Source organism: Gambusia affinis, linkage group LG14, assembly GCF_019740435.1.
Source record: "Gambusia affinis linkage group LG14, SWU_Gaff_1.0, whole genome shotgun sequence".
In the NCBI taxonomy this organism is placed as follows: domain Eukaryota; kingdom Metazoa; phylum Chordata; class Actinopteri; order Cyprinodontiformes; family Poeciliidae; genus Gambusia; species Gambusia affinis.
In genome coordinates, this window is record NC_057881.1 from 6,951,467 (window position 1) to 6,978,630 (window position 27,164).

General features: G+C 36.5%; 3 protein-coding genes across 9 annotated transcripts in view; 1 reads left to right on the plus strand and 2 right to left on the minus strand.

Annotated features, from left to right (window-relative positions):
- Window positions 1–27,164, plus strand: part of LOC122843843 (gastrula zinc finger protein XlCGF57.1-like) — a 697,541-nt gene that overhangs the window by 237,213 nt on the left and 433,164 nt on the right. The window lies entirely within an intron of this gene.
- si:ch211-133n4.6 (uncharacterized protein LOC797776 homolog) lies at window positions 9,893–20,310 on the minus strand. Of its 6 annotated transcripts, none has more exons than XM_044139011.1 (14): window positions 20,240–20,310; window positions 18,754–18,922; window positions 16,014–16,158; window positions 15,855–15,878; window positions 15,017–15,335; window positions 14,565–14,626; window positions 14,444–14,470; window positions 14,323–14,355; window positions 13,717–13,749; window positions 12,298–12,330; window positions 11,725–11,757; window positions 11,526–11,555; window positions 11,373–11,414; window positions 9,893–10,722 (listed from the first exon to the last, which is right to left on the minus strand). In XM_044139011.1, the coding sequence occupies exons 5-14, from the start codon at window positions 15,025–15,027 to the stop codon at window positions 10,508–10,510; spliced, it is 519 nt and encodes a 172-aa protein (XP_043994946.1). In that variant the 5' UTR covers window positions 15,028–15,335; window positions 15,855–15,878; window positions 16,014–16,158; window positions 18,754–18,922; window positions 20,240–20,310; the 3' UTR covers window positions 9,893–10,507. The 6 variants fall into 6 exon arrangements, with proteins under 6 accessions (XP_043994946.1, XP_043994947.1, XP_043994949.1 ...); XM_044139012.1 differs by having other exon boundaries at window positions 18,754–18,859; window positions 20,240–20,284; XM_044139014.1 differs by lacking the exon at window positions 20,240–20,310 and having other exon boundaries at window positions 15,017–15,078; window positions 18,754–18,918.
- LOC122843869 (gastrula zinc finger protein XlCGF57.1-like) overlaps window positions 23,268–27,164 on the minus strand; it is a 28,777-nt gene continuing 24,880 nt past the window's right edge. For both annotated transcript variants that reach the window (XM_044138973.1, XM_044138972.1), the window contains exon 3: window positions 23,268–25,877. In XM_044138973.1, the coding sequence (XP_043994908.1) occupies window positions 24,352–25,877 (1,526 nt within the window). In that variant the 3' untranslated portion in view covers window positions 23,268–24,351. The remainder of the gene's footprint in view (window positions 25,878–27,164) is intronic.

Genomic DNA, 27,164 nt, shown 5'->3' on the forward strand with positions numbered 1-27,164 from the left:
TTACAAACCAGCTGCAGCTGTAAGAGACGGAAACAGGTAAATTCAAGGAGGATGAAAAATAATAAACAGAATCTGAACAGGAACTCAAATTATCTAAAAGTGAAGAAGAAAAAACTGATAAACAATCTAAGAGAAATAAATAAAAACACAAGAAACAAAACAAGAATAAACTTAGGTTGATTTTATATGGTGACACCTTTTGAACAATAATGATTACACGGAACTAAACAGAGTATGGCAAGCAATAAATTAATATAAATAGGCATCACGGAAAACTCAAACACCAGAGGAGCATAAACTGCAAAGACATGGAGCTTCTTATTTTATTTAAAGAATAACATTTAAACAATAAATGTAGTGCAAGGGAGTTAAAATAATTTCAATCAAGATCACGAATGTCCTCAATGGGCCGGTTGTGACAGAATGTATTGATAAAATTACCGTAATTTCCGGACTATAAGCCGCGACTTTTGTCTCACGCTTTCGACCCTGCGGCTTGTACAACGATGCGGCTTATTTATGAATTTTTTTCTAATGGCCACTAGAGGCGCTGGAGCAAAAAAGGGAAGCGTGAGACAGCTGGAATATATCTGTAGAGGAAGACTAATGTAACATCGTGCTTTGTGCATGAATTAAATTAGCTTGAACAGACCCTCATCATGGAGAATGCAAGAAGAAATGCATATGATACAGCTTTCAAGTTAAAAGCAATCGAGCTGGCCGATAAAGAAGGAAACAGACACTGAGGAAGAGGATGACGGCTCTCCGTGACTTTTAACCGTATGTTATTTAAACCAGCCCTGTTAGTATTGTTTTGCTATATTGCTGCTGTTCAGAAAGAAAAGCTACGGCATATTATTAAAATGTTTAAAACACTTTCTGTGTACCGTCTTTCTTTGTAAATATCTCATGTTTCAATGTAGGCACATAGACACCGGTGCGGCTTATGTGCAAATTGGATTTACAAAAATTAATTTGCTCAATGGAAAAACACTTTTGCGATAGGATGAAGTGGTTTAATGTATTTCACCAATCTGCAATCGAAACCCTGTTTTTGCATCACGAGTCATGTGATCAACATCCGGATGTTACTGCTGGCAGAAAAGACGAAGAACCAAACAGGAAGTGGCAGAAGGATGATGTTTTTTAATGACTTTTCACACAATGGAAGTTATTCACATGTTTTTAATTGCAGTTCTTATTCAATAAAAACGGAGCGATTGTGAAATTGTGTTGTTTTGTTTTATTTCCTTTTGACAAAGTTTCGCGCACATTTGTAACAAAATCGCAGCTGGAGTTTCTACATTTCTGTTAATTGCTGCGGTGCGCTGGGGTGAACCGCGCTCTGCTATCTGATCGCGTCCTGAAGGTTTTCAAAGAGCAGCAGCTCTAATGAAAGAGGAAAACCCGGCGGAGAAATGTCGAGCCAAAGGTCAGGAAACATTTAATCTCTGGAGCCCCTGAAGTGTTTCAATTCTTGGTTCGTCAAATGAGATTACAAGGATTGTGGCTCAAGGCTGTAAAATACAGCACTGTTTGTGGTAACAGTGTAATGTTGATATACATGATAAGCAGACAGATTCTGGTTATTGCTTAACTCCTACAGATTACTCAGAACAGAGGCTGGGTTTCCAGTGACTGCGTTTTGTTCAGATGTGGTTGAATAGTCTTGGGTTACCGTGGTAACAGTTGTTGATGCAGCAGTAAGAAACTTGTTGCTAATTAGTTTTTTCCACTTTTTTTTTTTTTTTTTTTTTTAGGAAATGTAGCATTAATATAAACAACTCCAAATAACAAACCTTAACTGGAGGTTTTACAGCATAATCATAACCCAAAACATCAAATTCCATATCATGAAGAATTACAGTACTTATTATTATTATTATTATTATTATTATTATTATTATTATTATTATTATTATTATTATTATTATTATTATTATTATTATTATTATTATTAGCTTTTATTTTACCAGGAAACAAACATTTAGATTAAAAATCTCATTTCTAAGAGATTCCTGGTCAAGACTGGCAGCAGCACTTATAGAGTTTATAAAACTTTATAATAACAAAGCTGCAGTTTAGTTTCCACCTCTCAGAGTAACTTCCCCTCTTCCACTCAGCTCCTTCAGACTAGCCAGCAGCAATTAGCAAACACCTGCTGGAACATCAGCTGAGCTCATTATAGGAGCTACTTCTCAATACAACGTTGGTAAAAATAAAAATGAAAACGAACTGGAGCGATGTTGCGATGGCTTTCTGAAAGCAGAGTTTCAGAAAGAGCAGGAGTTTTTAAAGAGACAGAGAGACTGAAATATCAATTTCAATGATGAAGTCAAACTTATTATAAAACATATTTGATATATACTGATTTTCTATGACAACTGAAGGTAACATATTTATTTGATTATGGTATAAAATGACACTCTGTGCCGGGAAAAAAACATACTGGCCCTTTAAATTATTTCCCAACCTGATATATTTATCACTGTCACTCAAATCAGAATCTTCACTCAGTTCATCCACACAATACTTTATGTCTTTAAATTGACCGGAAACTTCACATTTCAAGCAGCTTCAATTATTCACCTTGATTTTCTAATTAAATGCTACAAGAATCCTCTATAAAAGCTGGTTGACCTTTTTCTGAACCTTTTTCTGGCATGATTTCTCCTTCCACTCAATTTTCCTTAAATATGTTTCACTACAGCAGGGCAGGCAAGTCCTTCAGCATTTAGCATGTTTTACTTTCCTTGTAAATACAACCATCCTTCCTTAATGTTCCAGGATTAAAAAGTTTTCGTTTCTGTTAAATGTAATATTATTTTTTAGGATAAACTGGATTTTGGTATTTTCAGTAACTAAAACAACAAAATGAACTATGAAAAACATTTGAATTATTGTGTTGTGTGAAACAAATCTGTGCAGTTTCACTTTTAAAATCCTTTACTAAAATTTATTTTTGAAATTCCAACAAAATAATGTTTAGTTTTGATGTCATTTTGCAAAACGAGGCAAACACAAAACATTACAAACGTAAAAATTAAAACTTAGCCAGAAGCCGATTCAAGGAACCAACAGCTGATGGAGAAATACACAAAGACAACAATACCTGGAATGATCAGCATGATGATTTGAATTGCAAACAGAGTTTTAACATCCAACTTTCACGTTTCCCACTGGAGGCTCAAACACAGCCTAAAGTCGTCTCTTCATTCACGATAGGATTCAACAGCAGAGTTCACAAATATACCAACAAACTGGTTTCCATCGTAAAATTCCTCATGCTATTCAGAGGATTCCCACTAATTAAGGTTTTTGATGCGTCTCTCCCTGATGAAACTCAGAAATATGTAAAAAGTCGATCCCAACATTCAGGTTTCTTTAGATTAGCAGGTAAAATTAAGAAATGTTAGGAAATCAATGACGTCATCAGCCAGTTGCCTGGTATTTTCACAGATGCATCACGTAAATAAGATTACCCTGACACAACTGCACCACCGGCTACGTTTTGGTTTTTTGGGGGACATTTTGGATGATTTCTGTGCCATTAGCATCACAGCTTTCTCAGTCCACGTGTTTGTCTCTACAACACGATCAGACCAACTGAGGAAGATTCCCTCTGCTCTATCGGGACGCTTGAAACGAAAAGTGAAGCTCAGAGTTTGATCAATCTGAGCTTCAATCTGTCAATAATTATCTGGTTACTTTGTTAAAGCTGCAGCTTGTAACTTTTACTAAAATACATACATGTACATATATATGTATGTATTTTACATATTTGTTGAAATTGTCACTATGTCGTGACAATATGAGACAAATAATCTGTGAAAAAAATGAGAAAACTGCCTTCTCCCAGTCCAAACTACAATAGTCCTAGTCCTGTCAATCAAGCCCATGCACGCGCTGCTCATCCCCCTCCTTGCTCTCTGCTATGCTACATTCCCAGCAGTGCTACGTTGTCCTGTTAGCAGTGTCTTCCAGGAATGCTACAGCTAATTAGCATGGTCACTGAAACTTTTATCCTGTAATGGTAAGCTGTTTCTCTGCCATCAGCACCTTGAGCAGGGTGTACACGTGCTGATTGACAGCGCTAAGGCCCTCCTCCTGGCTCTGATTGGATTGTTTTTGGTTGTTTGCTTTTCTTCAGACGATAAAAGCAGCAAGTTGTAGCGATCTATCTTTTTACAGATTATCTGTCTCGTATTAAACTGTCATGAAATGGCACCACTTTTAAAAATAAGTAGAAAACTTTTCTTTTTATGAAATAAAACTTACACACTGCAGCTTTAGTAGAGTGTTGAAACGTTCTTCCCAGATGATCAGATGGTCTTTAAACGTGGGGAAATAAATTTGTAGTGATTTGGCAGCAAAAGTAACTTCCTCTGTCCTGGCAGAGCAGAAGTTTGTGAATATCCAAATTCTGGATTCCTGCAAACAGAAACTGTTGAGAATGAAAAAACAATGAACACATTTCTAAAGCATGCCAACAACCACTGGAAGACTTTACAGTTGTTTGAGAGAAATCAATGGATTTTGCGTAAAACAGATGACATCGGAATCGGATCCTCAATGAATTATTTTTTCAGTAGGAAAGCTTTGGAGTATTATCAGTAAATTGTCCAAATATTCAAAGAATTGTAAAGCTTTTACACTTTAAATTTCAGTGTTTTTCAGTGATTTAATTTGTATTCCTGGCTCTGTGTGCAAATGGATTAAAATCTGAATTCAATCAGAGTTTATAGTTAAGTTTTCACACTACTTGATACATCCTGAAGGTAGTTTTATCTTCAGGATGGTAAAACTACCTAAGAGTCTCAGAAGATTATTAAAGTACAGGAGCTGTAAAGAAAAAACAAGCAAAGGTTCTTTCTTTTGGAGGATTTCTGTCTTTTTCAAGCAGTTGGAAAGTTACACCGTATGATGAAACAGTGACTAAAAAGATGCTCGAATAGTTTTATATAAGCTACGACAAAAATAAACTTGAAAACAAACTATTGGATCCTATTTTCTTGTTTAATTATTTGAAATTCACAAATTTCCCATTGAGGATTTTGCAGCTTTCTGTGTTCATTTGGGGATTTTTTTTTCTTGCATCAGAACAGAACAAAGCAGTTTATTTTGCTGATATCAAGGTAAACTTAGATCCTTCAGGCTAAACAGAGGCAGTTTCTCAATGCGTTGGCCCAAGGCTGGACGATAACAGGGGAGTTTTCCTCCTAGCCTTTTTCTCTTTTTATTTTGCTAACTTTTGGTCCAGTTTCAGTCCTTTCAGGATCTATTTTTTCTATCTTGTGTTATCATTTAGAACAAAACCTCCAATGAAGTTTAATCAGTGTTTTCCTCTGCAGGGGCAGATGGTTTGTTTGAGAGCAGCAGATTGAACAACTGACTCAGAGCCTTTATAACGTTTTGTCTCCCTTTTAAAGGATTTTTTTGTAGCTTCCTCTCATCAATCGCAGACGATGGGAACCAGGCTCACCTTACACACCAGACAATGAATAAATGAGTGAGAAAAATAATGGATGGTTGTTTTTTCCAGCTTTTTCATATTTATTTCAAATTTTAAATGAGTTTTTAGATTTTTTTTGGCTAATGGCTGATATTCATTGGTAGTTGGAAAGGAAGTAGGGCAAAGAGGAAGATATTCAGTAAAAGTTTTTATGTATTTTTAAATGAATTTTGATTTTGGAAAATTATAGTTCAGTTTTTGCAGCTGGGTTTAATTGAGCTGTACAATATCGAGGGACAATTTCAGAAATACTTTATTATCACGATTTGAGATAAATGCAGATCTTAAAAAAAACTATACAATCTACTTTTTACATACATTGTTTTTTTCTCCAAAGAGTTTTTGCAGCGCTAGTGGCTCATATTTTTTTTTTGTGACAGTAGGAGGGCGAGGACATGCGGCGAAGGTTGTCGGGACCGGGAGTCAAACCCGCGACGTCCGCGTTGAGTACTGAGGCGTGCTAAACCCCTGCGCCACCACAGCACGCCCCAGCATACATCGTTTAAAAAAAAAAGACTTGAAACAACTTGAAATTGAAAGTTTCAGCCTCGGGACGTTAACAGGTGCTTGATTTGACTTGAGTCTTGTCTCTGGACTTCAGGATAAACACTTGAGTTTTGCAAAGCAACGACTTGGTCCCGACCTGTGGTCTCTGGAAAGTGCAAGTTGTCCAGTGGAATCGAAAACACTTTAGTCCCTTTTTGTCTCCTACAGTTTGTTCATACGTCATGTTTTGTTCATACATCACTACCTGACAAGATAAATAGTGTTTGAAAGCTGCAGCAAATAAAAATCACTGTTCAAACAAAAAGAAACTCAATGACAAACCTCGTTAATCTTAACTGAGTGACACTGAGGTCAGTTTAATGTTTGAACTCCAGCATGTTCTGTATTTTCAGTTCAGTATTTCCTTATCGGTGCGATATGATGGGAAACATTCGCATTTCCTACCAGGCGAGACAAACCCTCCTTTAACCAACACACACAGCAACGCTTCTGATCGGCTCCCATCTTTTACATAAGCAGCTTCATTCATTTCTACACGATTCCCCAAGAAAAGGATCAAAAACATGTTTTGATTCAGTTCTTGTTAAAGTAAAAACTCTAGGAGCTGCAGGTCACAAGAGGACAAAAAACAGAGCGAGAAAAAGGACAGAAATAAATCTGTCGGTGTCTCATTGTGTGTGGGCGTTAACACATGTCAGTGTGTGTCAGGCTACGTGTGCGTTAGCATGCTAACAGCCTCTAATTAGGTTTCTGTCTCAACCGGAGTGGATAAATCAATTGTACAACAGCAACTTCTCAAGAGCAAGTTTCAGCTTGAGGCAAAACGTTAATGTAACTTTAGCAAAGAAACTCTGGAAAGCACAAAGGACAAAGTTTGACTACTTGGATTTTCTGGAAATAAAACAATTAAAAAATAAATGGTTGTAAACTAATGGTAATTAAATTGCTCAAAAAGAAATGCTAGATAACGACTTTATAGGATTGTGATTGTTTTTTGGCAGCAAATTACAGAGTTTTTTTTGTGAAGAACCAGAAACTCGGTGGATCTTCAGTGGGTTGGTCGTGTTTTTAACCTGCTGAAAGATGTCAGCCATGTTTTCAACTATTTAACCAGATTCATGGTCCATTTACTCCAATCAATCAATCAATAAAATTTTATTTGTATAGCACATTTCAGCAGCAAGGCATTTCAAAGTGCTTTACATCAAATCAAACACAGAAACACAATGCAACATAGAATCAACAATCAAAACACAACATTAAGTCAAGTTCTGTCAATAAATTTGCAATTGATTACCTTTCAAATACAATCCTGGGTTTCCATTAACTATAGAATAACTCTAGACTCAATAGGAGAACCATTTCAGTGTTTAATGTTTGGATCCGTCAACGATGAGCACCTTAATAACATCCATCAATCCATTTTCTTACACCCTTCTTCCCTAATGGGGTCGGGAGGGTTGCTGGTTCCTCTCCAGCTGCGTCCCGGGTGAGAGGCGGGGTTCACCCTGGACAGGTCGCCAGTCTGTCGCAGGGCAACACAAAGACATACAAGACAAACAACACATTCACACACACACTCACACCTAGGGAGAATTTAGAGAAACCAATTAACCTGACGGTCATGTTTTTGGACTGTGGGAGGAAGCCGGAGAACCCGGAGAGAACCCACCATGCACAGGGAGAACATGCAAACTCCATGCAGAAAGACCCTTTGCCGGGAATCGAACCCAGGACCTTCTTGCTGCAAGGCAACAGCTCTACCAACTGCGCCACTGTGCAGCCTTAATAACATACAGATTTAATAAATTGTAAAGGAAAGTAAAAGGAATATTTCTGATTTTAGAGATGAAAACAGTGCAGCAACAGTTCTTAATATTAAAATAAAAAAACATTTTGAAATGTTAATATTCACACATCCTTCCCATGAATACAGAGGAATCTGCTGCTCTCAAAATAGATACACAAACTTCTATGATGGCTGCTTTATTAGGGCCATACTAAGACAAAATAAAATTATGAGGATAAAATCATAATATCACGATAATAAAGTATAAAGTAAAAAAAAAAAGAAAAAAAAAGAAAATAAAGTCAAAAAATTACAAGAATAAATTTGTACAGGAATAAAGTTGTAGTATCATCAGGATAAAGTTTAAATAATACAAGAATAAAGTTGTAATTTGACTTTATTCTCATAGTATTACAACCTTATTTTATTGGCCTTAGTCCTCTGTCACATCTTTACAAAACAACTTTCAACAAGTGAAATCTTTCCAGTAAAAGTAAAACCACATCTTGGTTTAGCTTCATGCCATCATTCTTCAAATTTGCTTTATTTGCTCGTAGATAAATCAAAACAAAAGTCTTGTTTTGAGTATTTATTTCACAAAAAACTGAACAAACAAGCTGAAGCAGCAACAATCTGGACCTCATCTTCAGACAGAGAGAAAATAATCCTGAATATTTTTGGATTTTCAGCTGTACCATCTTTAAATTGATTATCATGAATTCAAAGTGAGGAATAAAGTTCAAGCTTTAAATCAGAATAATAACTGATGAATTGGAAAATATGTTATTGTTTCTGGATGTTTCTCTGCTCTGATTCTTTACCAGTAATTTACATTTTATCCTATATTTCACTTCACTGCGTACATTCTGCAGGAAAAACAGACCCAAAAACATTAGAAAGAGTGACTTGGGTTACATTTGTACACTGAGTCAGACTCCCACCACCCTGTTGCTACCTTCACTGATGACACACTGCAAGCATGTGAAGAAAGTGGCCTGTTGTTTTACTCGGGATTTACCCTGTTTTGCTTCTTTTTCCTCCAACTGTTTTGTATCTGCAGCAACAAACTTCAGCCAAACAAGCATGCTCCAAGAGACAAAAAAAAACCCCACTCACACACACATCCGGCTACACATTCATGACCAACGCCAACCTTTCACACCCAACGTTTCAACCTAAAGCTAATCCTGTTAAAACTTACAACACAACCAGCTGCTATCCCATAAATTTCACTTCACTCACATTGAGTTAGTCTTGATTTGATTGCGTTTCGCAGGTGGTCATTTGAAGCTTTCTGATCATAATGTTCTCCACCAGGAGGCGCTGTTCATCACAATTGTTAATTCACTGGACACAACAACCTGTCAGATTCAACTGTTAGCGTCAAAAAATATTGTTATATCTTTTTATCCACAATAATACACCCGAATCTCCAGTTTCCAAACATTCAAACTAGTTTTCAGATTTGGTTTTAAGATAATTAATGTCTAAATTAACATAAAAAAACAAGCTTTCAAACAGGAGCAAGACAAAAGCAAACAACCACACATGAAATATACATTTAGAGCATCCAGTTAGCTAAACATACATGTTTTAGTCTGTGGGATGAATCAGTAAAAACTTTGAGAAATTCTAGGATTGTAAACCCAGGAAATCTGGAAGAACTTAGAAGAGTTTTAAAACGCTACAGTTAATTTAAGAAAGTTATTTTTTCTGGGTGTTTTAATGCATCCTGCTTTAGATTACCAGGAAGGATGAGGTATAAAGAATATTCTTTTGTATCACCAAATTGTATCAATAGCTTGGAAACTGTGTGGCTTTTTTGGCATCACATCTGGAATCAATCAAGCACATTTTCTCGTGAAAACAATTCTTGGTCGTTTCTGTGTTCAAATGTTTGCATATGAACATGATTATTCATGGTGGAGGAAAAAACTGTTTCCTTGGGGAGAAAAGTTTGGTTACACAATCCTGATTTCCACATTATGAAGTTCAGAGTCAAACTTTCCTGAAGGATGCCTTAAAACTGGGATAAAAAGCAAGCAAATTGGTGTTTTTTTATATATATAAAAAAAGACACAACATACATTAATCTGATATTTATTACATCTCATTTTTCAATGCTCGTAATATTCGTTTTCTGACAGGCAAAGGAGTTTTGTTTAACCTTAACAAAATATGATACAGGGAACATTAGAAGCAACATGTTTAATGGTTTCACGAACGTTTACAAGAATAATAAAAACAAAATCACAAAACTGAGCAGATTTAATACTCTGAGGTCTGCTGAAGTCCAGAGGCCAAAATCCTTATGCGTAAGATAAAAACATATCAGAGGCCAGAGAGTCTCTGCAACAAAAAGCCCTAATTTAGAATTTAAAGTGTCACAAAGCATTTTTTGTAATTATAAAGATCATCTTCAGTTACTATCAGCTTCAAATGCATTAAAACACATTAAAAAATTTATCAATTCATGTTTCACAGCTGTGATTGAAACGGCATGTTTGTTCCAGAAGCGTCTGACTGAGGTCTGTGTTTGTCCAATCAAACTGTTGGTTTCAGTTTTTAACTTTTGAGACCGAAGGTGAATATGAACCAAAGCACCAAAGTGTTTCCTCCTGACTGTTCAAAACAGCCTCATGGTTTCTGAGTGAATCTGTCGGGGTAGATTACACGTTTCTGGGTTTTCTTGAGGGGTTTTATTGAACCTGACGGCGGTTGGTTCTGGACCGTCTCTTGGACGACCGGGTCCTCTGCAAAATTTTGGGCTGGGGGGCGACTGGCTGAGGCGGGAGGGCGGGGATCTGAACGGTGTGGGCGGGGCTCTGGTTGTTGTGGGCGGGGCTTGGAGGTTTCGCTGAACGAGAACTGAACTTTTTCTTTGCTCCTTCGTGGGAGTCATTACCTTCATCTTCTGCAAGAAAGAAATACAGCTCAGAAATGTAAAAACTTCAATGTAAAAGGATAGTAATTTATCGCCACCTTCCTAAAATAATAAAAAAAATTTTTGCCAAAAGTGATTTTTAAATTTTTTTTATCTAAGTAATTTTTTGGTGAAAAATAGGTGATTTCTTTTTGTTGTTGTTGTTTTTAATGGTGTCATTTGTTGCCAAAAGTGAGGCGGTGATTTATTTAGTTTCATAAATTAATAAGGGCATCATTTGTTGCATGACATTTGTTGTTTTTGTTTATTGAAAAAAGATAATATTAAATAATAATAATTGATAATAAATCAAAAATTATTTATTTTTGTCTAAATCATCTTCTGGCAAAAAAAAAAAGAGGTGTCGATTTTTTATGTTTTTGCCAGAAATTACTGAGGTCATTATTTGTAGGAAGGTGACAATATTCTAAATATATTTTAAACACAAAACCTCTCCTGTGTTAGTCGATAAAATTATACGTTTTTGTTTCCAATTTTGTTCAAACAACAATTTCCCGTTGCTTCTATGTTACACTGTGTGACCCTTGTTCATTGGCAAAATATTTTTATTGATTAAAGTTGAAATATAGAGAGTGGAGTTCAGTTGAAAGCAGCTAATGTTCAGTGTAAGTCTTCCTCACCATCCTCTTCCTCTGCACTGCTTGGAGCGGCTGCAGCAGGCTCTGAAACCGTCAAACAACTTATCACATAGTCATATTAACACTTTACACAGGTGTAATGTTTTATTTATGTAAAAAAAAAAATTAATAAAAACACAGGAAAGTCTTTTCTACCAGGAGCTGCAACTTGCTCTACTGCAGGAGCTAAACAAAGGAAATACAAATATTAAAAGACTGAATAAAAGAACAAATCAATACTGTTGAAACTCTAAGAGGATTAATATGATTGTAGGACTCTGGTTGGATGTTTAGATCATCTGAGTGTAAATATATCCATGTTTAAAAGTGGAAAAGTGGAGGAGAAAGGCCTTACTGTCTGCTGTCTCTGAACTGGTGCTGCTGGTGTCTGAAACCCGAGAAACAAGAAAAACAAACAGATGAACTGGTGAATAATCAATTAGGGCTCTTGGTTAGTTGAACTCACAATTTGCACCTAAATTCTTCCATTTGATAATTTTTTACTTCTATTTCTTACCTTTGAACAAACAATTTTTGCTGATGTGCAGCTGCATGTCAGGTTGTATTTATTCCAGTTGATTATTTTTGAAGAGTGATGGGAGGAACTTTCATAAAAAGGCTCAAATGCAAATTTTAACTCAGTTTAATTCTATACTATTTTCTGAAAACATTGCATTACGACTTTTTATTTTCTGATCTCCCTTTAGGCAGATTTATTATTATGATTACTGATGCGTATAATTTCTGCAGCAAAAATATGATTACAAATTTACTCATTGGGGATCAAAGAAGGTAAAAAAATTCACTTGGTGTTTTCAGACCAAAACTAAAAAGGCGTGAAAAGGTAAAGGAGTAAAAGGACAAAGCGCTCACTTATTTAATAATAAAGTTTTTGTTTTAAAACCATTTTAATCAACACGTTTCCTACCTGATGGTCCTCCTCCGTAATACTGGGATTCATCTGCAAAAAATGGTTACATTTGTTTATGTAAAGCTGAAAATGTTCACCAATCAATTTACTTTATACACAGAGAGGAAATATTTATATTTATGTTCATTTATACTCAAATTTATAGCTTTTCTTTAAATTTGGCTGTTAGAGACAACATGATCATCAGAAACTTTTACTTTAATGCAACCTCTACTAGTGGAAATTAAAAAATTCTTTTGTTTGATTTTCATGCAGATTTATGATTCATTTTTTATCATTTTAGTGTTATTTTAGTAAAAAAAAAAAAAAGTCTAATAAGTTTTTATTTTTGAACAGCTCAGTTTCCTATTGAAAGCTATTATTCCTATTATGACTTATTATTGTTTTTCTTTTAGGGTGGAAATTTATGACCTGTTCAGCTTTTTTCTTAGAAAACAGTAAATATTATTTTGGATTTCTGCTCCAAAAGCAGAAATGTTAAATTATGTCTTCAAACTTGCTGTTTAAAGCCCAGAATCAGCTATCATGAGGAAATAAATGTTTTTAACTTAGCTAAAGGTTTTTTTTTACAATTCCAGGCAGAATAATTGTAGTCCAGGCAAATTAACTGGTAAAAACAAAAGCAAATAACTTTTCAACATTTCTAAAAACAGAGGGTTGAATTTACGATGCTACAATTGAAAATATCATGAAGTTTTTTTAATTTTTATATACAAGTTTTTTTCTCTAGTTTCCCAAAGAACAACAAAGTTCTTCATGTTTAAAAAGTCAAGAAACTGATTTTTTTCATCACTGATGTTAATGGTCCAAGACATTTATATATTCATTTACTCTAATTTAAAGGAAAACACTGATATTTAAATTGTCATATGCTTGTTATAATCTCTAAGTAAGAATTAAATTGCAGTCTGACTGAGTTATTGCAAGAAGTAAAGCGTGTTTTATGTGAAAACAGTGATTATAACTTTATAGTAAAAATTGCTGAATTTACAGAGTGGTCATTCAGATTAATCAGTAAATTCAGTTTTAACATCTTAAATATTTGGTATTAACCTGGTTTATTATTTTCCTTAAAGCTGCAAAGCTTCTTTTAATAAACCTGATTACATTCAAAGCTGCTTGTTATTTTTTAAACCCCTGAATGGGATCTTTCAGCTGTAAGAAACAAAAAGATAAAAACAATTGTTTCTACTTTTAGTACGACAGAGCTGATAGGATGAAGCATCTTTGTTTTCACATATCGATTTATAATCTCAGTGCTACGTTAATCCATCAAATATCGATTTTTCATTTTCACCCAAATGTAACTGGAAGTTATACACCAAATGTCTCCCATTGAGTTGAAATATTTTAACTGTGATTTTAGCTAAATATTTAAAGCGGTGCTTGGTATCGTTCTGAAAAAATAAATCTTACCAGGCTGGTCAGGAGAGACGGCGTTCATGCTCTCTGAAACATCAAGAACAGAAGTTGGGAGGAAATGTTTTCAGTTAACAGAGGCTACACTTGTGTTGCACTGCAGACTGCAGGTGGCGCTAATCGGCAACAAGCTTGTTAATTTGCCAGCAACATGTTTACAAACAGTCCTCAACTAAATCATGGTCCTGTAAAATCATTTATGTTATTCTTTTACTTTTTTTAAAAAACTGATTGTTTTTGTCTTTTGTATCTTTTTATGTTGTTTTATTTAGCAGTGATTTTAAAGGAGACAAACTTTTAACTTTTTAGAATAAGAAGAATATGTTTAAATATGAAACTGTCATCAATTCGTCAATATGCTGATGACACACAACTGTTTATTCAAGTTGTCGTAAACAAGTGATTCACTGTCTGGAAAGATTAATATTCTTCGAAGAAAATAGAAATAGTTTGAACAAGATTTAAACTTTAGTCACATTTTCAAACTTTAAAGTTTATGCTTGGTTTTATATCAGTGTTTTCATTTGTTTATTTTTTTAAATAAGAATTTACTGAAATATCCAGAAAATTCAAGTTTCTTCGGGTCAACAGTTTGTTACTGACCTGTAGGAACTTCATCAGACAATGAATCTTTATCTAACAAAAAAGTTAGAAATAAACATTTTAATGACATCATTACAGTTTTAGTAAACTTTATGAAGAGAGACATCTGGATGATTGTTACCTGTTGATATGGCTTGACTTCCCACATCTGAAATCATAAAACAGCATTATTGAGCACTAATATAATTTGAACAGAGGTGATTCTTAGATTATATGTTTAATTAGACAGGATATCGTCTTACCATTAGCATCAAAGTCTCCTTTTACAAGCAGGGTAAACAGAGAGAACAGAAGAATAATTTTCCTGCAACACAAGCACAACATTTATGGAAGGTTTAATTTTTATTCATAAAGATCAAACCTGATAAAAATGTCCCACTAGACACGTTGGATGTTTAACAGTTTGACAAAAGCAGTAAATCCAATCGAGAATCAATCTACAATATTACAGTGAAGAAGTGTGCATAGAAAGGCAGAAGAAAGTTCTTTGATTACATCAAAAACTGAAATTGGTAAACTGGACTTAAAGTTTACAAAGAACTGGAGACAAGAAATTTCTCTGAGATAAATTTTTCCAGACGTTCCTCCTTATTTGGACCCGTGTTTCTGTCTCTCTGTGTCTGTGCAGCTCTGTATGCTAGTGCCCACAGTGCTGCACTATGAGGAAAATAAACATCACAGAGCGCCAACGTACCTGGTGAGCATGATGCTTTGAGGTCTGCTGGGTCCCTGATGGTGCGACAGGTAGGCTGGCAGCTGAACAGCTCAGTTAGACAGGAAACCGTTACAGTACTTCAGTATTGCACTGCAGAAATCTTCTGACTGAGTTTCTGCCAACGGTTTATATATCGAACTAAATGTCATCCGGGAAGAGGACGGTCCAACGTCTATGCTTCTTTGTGTGAATGTGTGTGTGTGTGTGTGTGTGTGTGGGCGTGTCAGTATGTTATGTATGTGTGTTTTAGCGTGTGGGAGTGAGTTTCAAGTTTCTGAGTTAATGCTGGCGTAAGGATCTGAAGAAGACGTTAAAATTTAGGCTCTTCATTACCTGCGTCTGACTTAATTTCAGGAACTATAGAAAGAACTGCTCCACTTTACAATAAGTCTCACCTTATAGACGGCTATTAAATCAGTAGTCAATTAATCTATAAGCACTTTATAAATTATTAGTAACTGTTTAATGTTCATTAATTAAGCTCGAAAAGGAGACTATATGCTAACATATTCCATTTACAAATGCTTACTGTGCTTACAAGATAGTCTTAAATGTTTAGTATATTAACTCTAGATAAAATACATACAGTATGTGAGCAGATTTAGCTCACTATTTCACAAGAAACCAGGGGATTTAATCTCCTTCTCAGCTTAAATAATTGCATAATAAACAGTTATAATGCGTTATAAAGTGTTTAGAGTTGAATTAATAACATGTCTATGAACTATTTATTAGCCATCTATACAGGGACCCTTATTGTAAGAATAATCTCACATTTTTATATAAATTTATCATTTTGATTATTTCAAACTCATACCTGAGTTTTGATTTGTAAACGAACCTGTCAAAAGAGAAAAGTAACACTTATTAAAGGCAAAACAGACTTTCCATTGTGTTAATAATTTATAAAAACTAGAGACATTTTTGTGGTGTTACGCTACATCAAAGCTAAATCCAAACACAGAGTTGTCCTTACAACAATTGAAGGGCAACGCACACAGCCACAGTGTCCGTGGAATTTCCTGGCGTCCCCACAGTTCAGGGAATCCCCCTCGAAACAAACCCACTCAGTGTGGGCTCCTGCAGATGGAGTTTCACCGACTCAGATCCTCCGATAGAACCTGAAGAACAATCAGAGCAGAACAACAATGCCTCACCTGGAACCAGATCCACTACGGGCCCGAAGCGCCGTACACTGAGGCCAGATCCGATTGGATCCGCGGTTCTGACCGGAGAAAGTGGTCATTGTTGTTGAAACCTGTGTGCTACTGGATAGACCACCAAATATACAGCTTGGTTTAAACAGGCTGTTATCCTTTTATTATTTTCAGTTGCAAATACAATTCAACAGTCAGTTTATTCATGTTTAACCAAATTGGTGGCATTAGTTGACCAGTTTCCTCCAATAATCTACCATCAGTTCTCACAAGTCAGAGTTTACTTTTACCTCAGAAGTCCAGTTCATGATGTCACGCTTGATGTGCCCGTGTTTCCATGTCAAGGCGGAAAACCGGTGAGATTTAAAATGCTTGCGCTTAATCACAAGGCTAACTACGATTAGCAACACAAGCGGATAGCATTACGCTGCTCTGCATTGTGTGTAATCGAACACTGGGCGTTGGCACGTTGGGTCCGATGGTTGGTTGGTCTTGTTGACTCATGGATGAAAGGTCACCAGCTAAAATCTCAGCTGGCACCAGATGTGCAGGAATGTTGGGGGGTGACTACGTTTACGCTGCCTCCGTTGCATGTGACCAGTTACAAACACATGAGCAGGGCTGCCGTGCTAATCATCCAGACTTTCACCACCACGCCAGGCATAAGAAAACAAATTAGTTTAGCTACTTATAAAGTTGCTTCCAGGTATTTTTGATCTAGTTTCTTGTGAAAATTTCTTAGTTCATTTGAAATAAGACAAAAGTAACTTACAAGTAACTTTTAAGCAAGACATGGGAGCTGGTTTTGAGGAGATAATTCCTTAATATTGATGAAAAAGTGCTGGCTCCATTTGCAGATGTTTTCAATTATAACACGGGCAAAATGTGTCGTTATAAGTGAAACTGTCTGCCAATGGAACTAGTATTATTTAATCAATGTTAAGAAATAACAAACTCAAAACAAGATCCTAAAAGTTTTGTCTTATTTCAAATGTACTAAGATATTTGGACTAGAAACTGGACCAAAAATGCTTGGTAAGATTTTGGGGTTTAGAGAATTAGCCAGTAAACTTTTTCAGCATAATAACACTGTCAACTCTTTATGTGTTAAATTAGGCCTAATGAAGTTATTTAAATTAATAATCTACAGCATTTCTGTAGTTTTAGATGATGAGATTATATGCATCTAATATAAGAATGTTAATTTCAGTTTTTAGAGACTTGGTGCTTCAAGACTTCGCCCTTGACATGAACTTTGCAAAAATGACCTTTTGCCATTAGTAGTCCAGTTCCACCATGTTGAAATGAAAAAATCAAAGTCGGTGACTTCACTCTCCAAGTAAGGATTACAACTTTAGGGGATTTTCCAGGGTTTTTCCCAACTTCAGGGTCCAACTTTTTTTGTCATTTTACCAAAAAAAAAAAAAAAAGTTTCACGTGTCATAATCCTCTCACAAATTGGACAACATGCAGGTAAAACTCAGGTTAGTTCACTCAGGTTTACGGTCGTTACCTGAACTTTAATAAGCCTCAGTATCTCTGTTATCAGAAACCTGTCGCCAATCTCTGAGGAATTTATCTGCTTTGGTTTGTACATTTTTCAGTCTTTTCTGTTCTGTGGAGTGACTTATGACTAAAAAATAGCTAAAAGATGAGATTCTTTATTGAATCTCTTTATGACGGCACAAAAAGACGTTGTTTCCGCTCCGAGGAACACAGAGAACGAAGGCATAAATGTGTGTATGTATGTATGGGGTCTGCTGCCGTAATGGAAAGACGGGTAAAATGGATTCAGTCCCTGGAGATTCCCACCTCCCCTCTCACGGACACGCACAGTGATAATAGTTGCAAAGGGGGCTTACAAAGGGCGGTGGGTAGGTAAAGGGGTTTTTTTCTCTGCAAGGGTTGTGTGGTATTTGTGTATCAAAGCCTCTTCTGTCTGAAAACGTCTTTCTGTGTAAAAGGAGAGTTGACTGAACAGGCGAAGAAGCTTTTTAAAGCAGCACAGCTTCATTCAGCCAACGCAGTAGCTTTGAAACACTGTAAGGTCAGATTTACATGTTTATAGAGCTTCCATCCATTAATCAGTCCATCCATCCTTTCATCCATCCATTTCTTGATCCTATGTCTGTCTGGGGTTGTCCCACAGGAGGACGGATGTTCGCTGAACAGAGGTTGGCTGTAGGGAACATTTCTCTCTCGAAACCAGGTTTTTGGTGAAAATAATTACTATGATACCAACCTTTTCAGCGAAAGAAAGCCAGGAAATATTTATCGCAAACTGAATTTACCTCAAGCAGAAACACACAAAGGTTAGCACAGCCATACATGACATATTCTTCCTTTGCATGTTCTCTGGATTTCCTCTGAGCTTCACGATTTCCAGCTCTGCAGTTTCTGCATAATCCCAGATTTCGGTAGCGATGGAAAATCCCAATCGCTCTGAAGCGACGGCTTGAGACCTTCTTTTGATTTACACTGTTGTTGGAAACTACTTAACCTGAACAAACTAAACTCTCTTCTTGTGCCAGCTTTAGATGAAAGTCAAAGAATACCAACCTGGCACATTTTGATGACATCATATCGCTGAAGATGCTGATTGGTCAGGACAAATCGCAATCTGGTGTAAACAGTATCATCTCTGGAGTTGGATTCAGCGATATTCCTCGATGTTCAATAACGACGGCCAAAGGTCCAACATACAAGCAGCAAAACAAGAAGCAATTAACTGTTTTTGATTAATTCTAAATAAATAATAATTTTTTAGTTTCCTACTCAGTTAGAAAAGAAGTACTTCTGTTGTCACTCAACTCAAACAATGTACATCTCAAAAAATATTATTTATTTCAGTTCGTCAGTTCAAAACATTGAAATGCATAATCGTATAGATTACTTGCACACAGAGTATGCAGGAGAGAAAACATTTAAAGGTCATTCCTGTAGGAGCAACTCTGCACTGTCAGCGTGTATCTGAGTATGTTTATGGAAAATTGAGAGAAAGAAAAAGTTTAAGTGAAAAAAGGTGCACATGTATTAATTTAATGAAATAAAGGAAGTGGTATTTGGATAACATTAGTAGGAGTGCAACAATGCAGGATACTGGTTTTATTAGAAAGATTTTTAGCAGCATTTATAAAAAAAAATCCCTAAGAATTAACTTGTAATTGTTATAAAAAGTGTTCAAATACAGATTATTTTTAATCTAACTACAGATTGATTTTTAAGCACATTCACATTCATCCTATTCTATTCTTTATTTTTTTACTGTCTAAGTATTTAGAAAGTATTTTTATTTAATTTTGGGCATCAAAGGTAATTTTTGAATTCAATTAATCTGAATCTGCAGACCTATTTTTTTACGTTACACAAAAGTATTTTGAACAGTTTTCAGTTTACAAATATATTTGTTACAATATGTCTTTGGACAGTTTAAACATAAAACACATTAAGTAATTTGGATATTATTTGCAAGTTATGTCCTTCAAAAATGATGGCAGGTGCATCTGATTTTCACTGATCTTCTTTGATTTGTTATTACCACTTGGTTGGGGAAGCTCTGTTGTTGACTGGGCGTGGTTTTTAATGAAACACGTTGTTCTAAATGTAGCCGGGTTCTACGTTACACCACCCAAACCACCACTACAGCTTTGGGTGGTGTGAATAAAGACGGCTCAGGAGTTGATCCGTTCAACTCCTGAGCCGTTCTAATTTTATTTAGGATGGAAATTCTAAACACTGTGATTGAATTAAAAAGTTCAGCAGCACAAAAAACAGTCAGCCGACATCAGTTCACCTGCCGTGATAAAGAGTCACATAAAAATAGCCGCAGCACAGCGTGGAAATCGCAGTCGGCTCGCTCACATATGTGCTGCAACAGCACGGTCTCTAACATTCAACAAAATCATTCCAATCTCCACCGTACTATGCATAAAAAGATTAAACGCACATATTACAAACTCTTTAGCTAAAAGACAGTAAAAAATTTTTTTTCTCTACAGCAACTTTTATGGATAGAAAATAAACAGAAGCTCCGTGAGAAACTCACCTTCCTCTGTAACAGCCATGACCGTCCGGTGAAAGAGGAAGTGACATCACAGGAAATGACTGCAAAAATAAAATTTGACTTTACCAAAATTATTCCATAGGTTTCGTTTAGATAATTTCAAGATAAAAATGAAAGACAATAAAATAAAAATAACAACTGAAAGATCTTTGGTGGAATGCATGATGTTTCCTTCCTTCCACGCTACAGTCAATTAAATTAAAACCTCAAAGGGAAATTAAATGTTGTTGCAACTCATATTGAGGAAGAAAAATTTCTAAAAGTAATTGTAGATAGTGACGGCTGTTGGGAGGGAAGATTTCCTGTAGCAGTCTGCATTGAGGAAGCCTCTGACTGAAGACACTTCGTTAACCCAAGACAGTCTCATGGAGAGGATGTAAGATCTCACAGTTGGTAGAGTTTATTGGAGGAGAAAGTAAGAGGTCAGCTCAAAGAAATGGTCTACAAATCTCCAAGATTAGCTTGTGTGAAGGCATGAATCTGGAGTAGGATACCGAAAAGCTTTTGGTTCTGTTGAATGTCCATAAAGGCTTTATTTCCAGAAAGGAAAACATTTGGAACCTCCAAAATCCCAACTAGATCTAGTCAACAACCTGAGTAATCGAGGAAGACAGACCTTGGTCAGAGAGGTGACAAAGAACCTAATGATCATAAAGGTAGACGTCCAACGCCCCCTTGTTGGATGATACCTTGATGATAAGGCAATCATCTAGGTTGACCATTCCAACACTCTGTACAAATTCGATCTTTATAGTAAAGCCTCTCGTCCTCCAAGCCTGCTTGAATTTAGTCAAAAGCACCATGGAGATCATCAGGCCAGGAGAAACTAAACTCTCTGCTCTTGAAATAAAAATATAATTTTCATATGGCTTGAACATCCTTGACCATTGTTGATGGAAAAAAGAGGCAAGATGCCAGTGCCAACACATGAAAATATTCTTAAAGAAAACCTCCCACAACAGAACAGCCCAAAGCAAACCCAAGACAACAGAGGGAGTTTATGAGGTCTAGTCAGGTTATAGTTGATATTCACTTGCAAAAAAATGTTGTCTTCTTCCAATTGGACATTTCTGGCAATACGTAAAATTGGTTAGCTACCAACGCTTTCCATCCAGCTTTACTGGCTTGAGAGGATTTGTAAGGAACTGATTGTGGTGCAGTGATGATTGTTACTGTGATTGGGCTTGGTTCTGGTGGGCCTATCCCTTCCTCTTGGCCTTCCTGGAGTGTCTCTCCTGGTGGTTTGGCACCAAGTCCTGATTTAGGCACTGATGGGTTGTTCCCTCCTTGCTGCTGGACAGACTTTCTGTTGGGATCTTGTGTGTGCAAATGGCCACTGAGGGACAAATAAATGTGTTTTTTCAAGGGCAATTTTAACAAAAGACATTTAAGGTACAACTATGAACTGAAGCAACTGTGCACTATCACTGAGGAATGTATTTAGTTCATATAGTTGAAGTTCAAATTGTCCTGAACCTATCTTAAGATTGCACAATGTCTATAGGAATCAACATCACAACAAAAGTTATTTTATAAAAGTTCTCTCTTTAAAAGAACCTCTTTGGTTTTTACCAAACTCACTGGAAGGACAAAGGTCAAACTCCTCACCCTGGACGATGTGTCCCACAACAATAACAGAGTGTCCATATTTGGGACATGTCCTCCTCAGTGTGTTTTTCATTAAAGTCAGGAATTTAGTTATTAACTGTCAGGATCCCAGCAAACTGATCTTTAAAAGTTATCTGGACGAGGTTCAGCCAGTCGTTGGTGAGTCTGAGCGTGTGCCAGCACAGTAATAAGCTTCATCTCTCAGATGGCCATCAACGGGATGAATTACAGACATACCAGACGGGATCAGTGCATGAAACCGATCCAGGATCAGCTGATATGAAACTAAAGCTTATTGTGTCTGTCTCCATCAACTCATCCAGTCTGAAGCCACTTTGGTGCCCATCAACCATGACAATTAGCAACGCTAAACCCCCTTTCATGCTGGCCTGAACAACATCTGGGCCATGTTGGGTAATAATACGAGGTTAGAGAAATCTGGACATGTTATTGGTGAGTCCTGAACATGTTTTCTAACTTTTTGAGGAAAATACTGCAATCAAACGTGACTATTATGAAGGAAAAACCATCTTAACGTAGAAGCTACATTCACACATTGGGTGTTGATGCTCCATTTCAATTTCCGCTGAAATCCAAATCTTTTTGTGTGGTTGTTCATACTACTAAATATAGCTAAAAACCAGTGATGAGGTCTGAAAGAATCATTCAAAATGGTGTAAAACATTCATTATTGCAAGTATTTAACAGAAGTTGTTCCTACTAAACACAGGACCCAAATGTCTAGGATAGACTTTTAATAAATAAAATAATTTAAATACTGTTTTTTTGTTTCTTTAAGTTATTTTCATCCGGTCGGGCTGCACAATGGCACAGTTGGTAGAGCTGTTGCCTTGCAGCAAGAAGGTCCTGGGTTCGATTCCCGGCCCAGGGTCTTTCTCCATGGAGTTTGCATGTTCTCCCTGTGCATGGTGGGTTCTCTCCGGGTTCTCCGGCTTCCTCCCACAGTCCAAAAACATGACTGTCAGGTTAATTGGTTTCTCTAAATTCTCCCTAGGTGTGAGTGTGTGTGTGAGTGTGTTGTTTGTCTTGTATGTCTTTGTGTTGCCCTGCGACAGACTGTCGACCTGTCCAGGGTGAACCCGCCTCTCGCCCGGAACGCAGCTGGAGAGGAACCAGCAACCCTCCCGACCCCATTAGGGACGAAGGGTGAACAGAAAATGGATGGATGGATGGATTTTCATCCGGTATTAAAATTAATTGCAATCATCTGGAACATTTAAGTATGTCAAATAAAATCAAAAACACAAAAAGTCTGTATGGAGGTGAACAGGCTTCCACAGCTCTCTAGAACCTTCAGACACATTTATGCTGCCACCAACTAACATGTGATCTGGAAACAGATAAAAATCAGGCAGTCAAAGAAAGAGCTAAAACTGAAAAGTTTCCACAAAACCTTTTATTTGGCAATCTTTATGCAAACAATAAAAAAACTCACCTAAATCAATCAATCACTACTGTAACTATTGTGATACAAATTCATGGATCTGCCTCACTGGACTACAGTTTATTAATTGATATGGGATTTTAAAGGATTTACAACAGTTTTCAGTATATTTTACTTTTAGAAAGACTGACGTATATTCAGAAGGCCAGATGAAGCTCAGCTCATGTTAATTTGAAAAGCTAAATTGTAAAATTAACACATTAAACCATATTTTACAAAAAACAATAATCTACACAGTCCAGGAATAATAAAATCTTTCTGAACATCAAGATGAGAGATTAACAGCTCCCTCTGCTGGAGTTTTGAATTTACTTCACTAGTTCATGGTACAGAAAAAGGGAAAGAAAAAAAAACAACAAAAGCGTCATCCATCAATCATTTACATCCACTTAAACTTGCAGAGAAAAGCTTCTTCTGGGATGGACTGCAGTCATTTATTAGAAAGAAGACAAGTAATCTTAGAAAGAAATAAAATTAGAGACAATGACCTGGAGATTCAAAGCTGGATTTTGTTTTAAAGCACTCCTCCAACTCCTGAGACCCACTGCTTTCTTCTGATATTGTTAAAGAAATGATTCAAGTTCTCACAAAAACAATGGCTGTCAGGTTCAGAATTGGGTGCAATTTCTGATGACTCCAGATGCAACATTTATCTCTTCTCACAATTACATCAATATAAAATCCATGTGAATATACTCTCATCAGATAAACTACTAACACTATCCTTATGCCTGTTCTGTCTTTATAACATGTGACTAAGTGTAGCTCAGTACCAAGCAAACAACTAATAAAAAGTCGCCACGGAAGACTTGATTCTGGTCTTGCGGGAAAAAAACAATGACAATTTAGACTTTTTTTTCTGCATTTTTCTACTAATTTAATTCAACTTTGAGATTATAATTGATAAATACCCCATAACCAAAGAACTATGTACCTTTTACTCAAGTATGTTTTAGGTTGCTAATTTTGAGCTACAGTAGATTTTTACTCATTTAAAATGTCTCCATGGCAACCATGCTTCTCATCTGTGGCTTCTCATGTGCTGAGTTAAACCATGTCGCCGACTGAAATCTTTTCCACAAGTTAAACATGAAAAAGGCTTCTCACCTGTGTGAATCGTCATGTGGTCAGTTAAGCTACATTTTTGATTGAAACCTTTTCCACAAGTCAGACACTGAAAAGGCCTCTCGCCTGTGTGAATCAGCATGTGACGAGTTAAAGTACCTTTTTGACTGAAACATTTTCCACAGCTTGCACATGAAAAAGGCTTTTCACCTGTGTGGGTGATCATGTGCTTAGTTAAGTGCTTTCTTTGAGAAAAACTTTTTTCACAGCTCACACATGAGAATGGCTTCAACATTGTGTGACTCCTCGTGTGAACAGTCAAAGAATATTGATCAATAAAACATTCTCCACAGGTCTTACACTGAAAAGGCTTCTCACCTGTGTGCCTTCTTACGTGAATAGTCAAAGAATTTTTTGTAGTGAAATGTTTGCCACAAGTCACACACAAAAAGGGCTTTTCACCTGTGTGACCCATCATGTGCATAGCTAAATGCTGCTTTAGACTAAAACCTCTTCCACAGGTCGCACATGAAAATGGCTTCTCTCCTGTGTGAACTCTCATGTGAACAGTTAGATTATTTTGTCTACTGAAACTTCTTCCACAGTTCTCACATGAAAATGGCTTTTCACCTGTATGAACTCTCATGTGAACAGTAAGTTCACTTGTATAACTAAAACCTTTTCCACAAATAACGCATAAAAAAGGTTTCTGACCTTTGTGATCTGTCATGTTACAATTAAAATTATCTTTTCGAATGAAACATTTCCAACACGAGAAAGGCCTCTGACATGTGGTACTTGATGCATCTTCAGTCAAGTCACTACTTTGAGGAAGGTTTTCCTGACCGTTTTCTTTTGAACCGGCAACAGGCTGTTTGATTTTCTGATGCCTCTTTTGATTCTTCTCCTCGTCTCTCTTTGCTCCAAAGTCATTAGGACTGTTCTTTTCCTGACTTTGGTTCTCAGCTTCAGCAGCTTCCTGGAAGATGTCTTGGTTTCCATTTGGTTCTGATTCAGTGTGATGTGTTTGCTCATAAACAGGAATGTTCATAAAGGTGCTAGTCTCCTGTTTTTGTAATGTAACCTTTTCTTCACTCCGATTGTAAACTTTCTCTTCCACTTTTATCTGCAGATGTTCTAGATCCTCCTGTTCTTTTATCTGCAAGTGTTTCAGATCATTTTCTTCTTTTATCTGCAAGTGTTTCAGATCATTTTCTTCTTTTATCTGCAAGTGTTTCAGATCATTTTCTTCTTTTATCTGCAAGTGTTTCAGATCATTTTCTTCTTTTATCTGCAGGTGTTTCAGATCATCTTCCTCTTTTATTTGCAGATGTTTTATATCATCTTGTTCTTCTTTTATCTGCAGGTATTTTAGATCATCTTCTTCTTTTATCTGCAGATGTTCTGGCTCTTTCCATTTCAGAGACGAGCTCGTGTCCTGGTTACATTGCTCCCTCATATAAATGTTATGCTGCATGTCGTCTGGGGAAAAAAAGAAAAATAAGTAATAAAAATAATAAATTGGAGAAGAATTTTATTGTTTGACATTAAAATCACCAGATACTTGAAATTCAAGAGTGGAGGCAGACAAATATCAAATATTTATGTCCTCTTATTGTGTCAGTACTGTTAAGCATTCACAATATTGACATGTTGTTTCTCTTTATTCTTTGTTTTTATTATTCTAGATGCTCTTTTTTTTTTTTGCCTTGCTGCTCCAAAAATTCAACCATTCAACTTCTACAATGTTTTGGTCATTCAGGACAATACGATTATATCTTTAGGTATAGATCACATATGTCAGAGTCAAGGCCCGCGAGAAGATTTTCTACGGCCCCTAGGATGATCTTGATTTATTATTAGAACCGGCCCGCAGACCGCAGCAAGCCGGCACCCCGTCTGAAAAAATGCGAGATGCCCCCCCCCCCCCGTTCGATCCTCACAACGCACGCACCCCTCCCCGTTCGATCCTCACAACGCACCCCACCCCCCCCCGGTCCGCAGGAAATTTTACGAAATTTCAATGAACATTCGATCAGTCCGGCCCTCGGCTTGTAGCTAAATTTTTTATTTGGCCCTCCGTCCATTTGACTTTGACACCCCTGGTATAGATCATCTTCAACAAATTATGAAATATTAAACTTTTAATGCATATCTCAGCAACATTGGAATGACTGGAAAACCTCAGAAATTCCACCAAGTTGAGTCGAGTTGAAAAATTGAGTCACTGATATTTTTACAACATCATAGCTACTATACAGATTATAGCACACACACAAAACCGTGATTGTTCACTGATCCTCCCTACACTGTTAGACTTTTTATTGTAATTTTACAGTAACTTACTGGCAACACTGTTGCCAGTAAGTTACTGTAGAATGGTAATTACAGTAACTTACTGGCAACAGTGTTGCCAGTAAGTTGCCAGCAAGGTACTGTAATTACCATTCTACAGTAACTTACTGGCAACAGTGTTGCCAGTAAGGTACTGTAATCACCATTCTACAGTAACTTACTGGCGACTTACTGGCAACAGTGTTGCCAGTAAGTTACTGTAATCACCATTCTACAGTAACTTACTGGCGACTTACTGGCAACAGTGTTGCCAGTAAGTTACTGTAATCACCATTCTACAGTAACTTACTGGCAACTTACTGGCAACAGTGTTGCCTGTAAGTTACTGTAATTGACATTCTACAGTACCTTACTGGCAACAGTGTTGCCTGTAAGTTACTGTAATTGACATTCTACAGTACCTTACTGGCAACA

Excerpts from the sequence above, each read along its gene's own strand:
- si:ch211-133n4.6 (XM_044139011.1), bottom strand. Across the intron at positions 14,471-14,564 it reads AGGAGACTTTGATGCTAATG|ATGTGGGAAGTCAAGCCATA; the intron begins GTAAGACGATAT and ends TTATGATTTCAG. Across the intron at positions 11,415-11,525 it reads AGAGCAAGTTGCAGCTCCTG|AGCCTGCTGCAGCCGCTCCA; the intron begins GTAGAAAAGACT and ends TGACGGTTTCAG.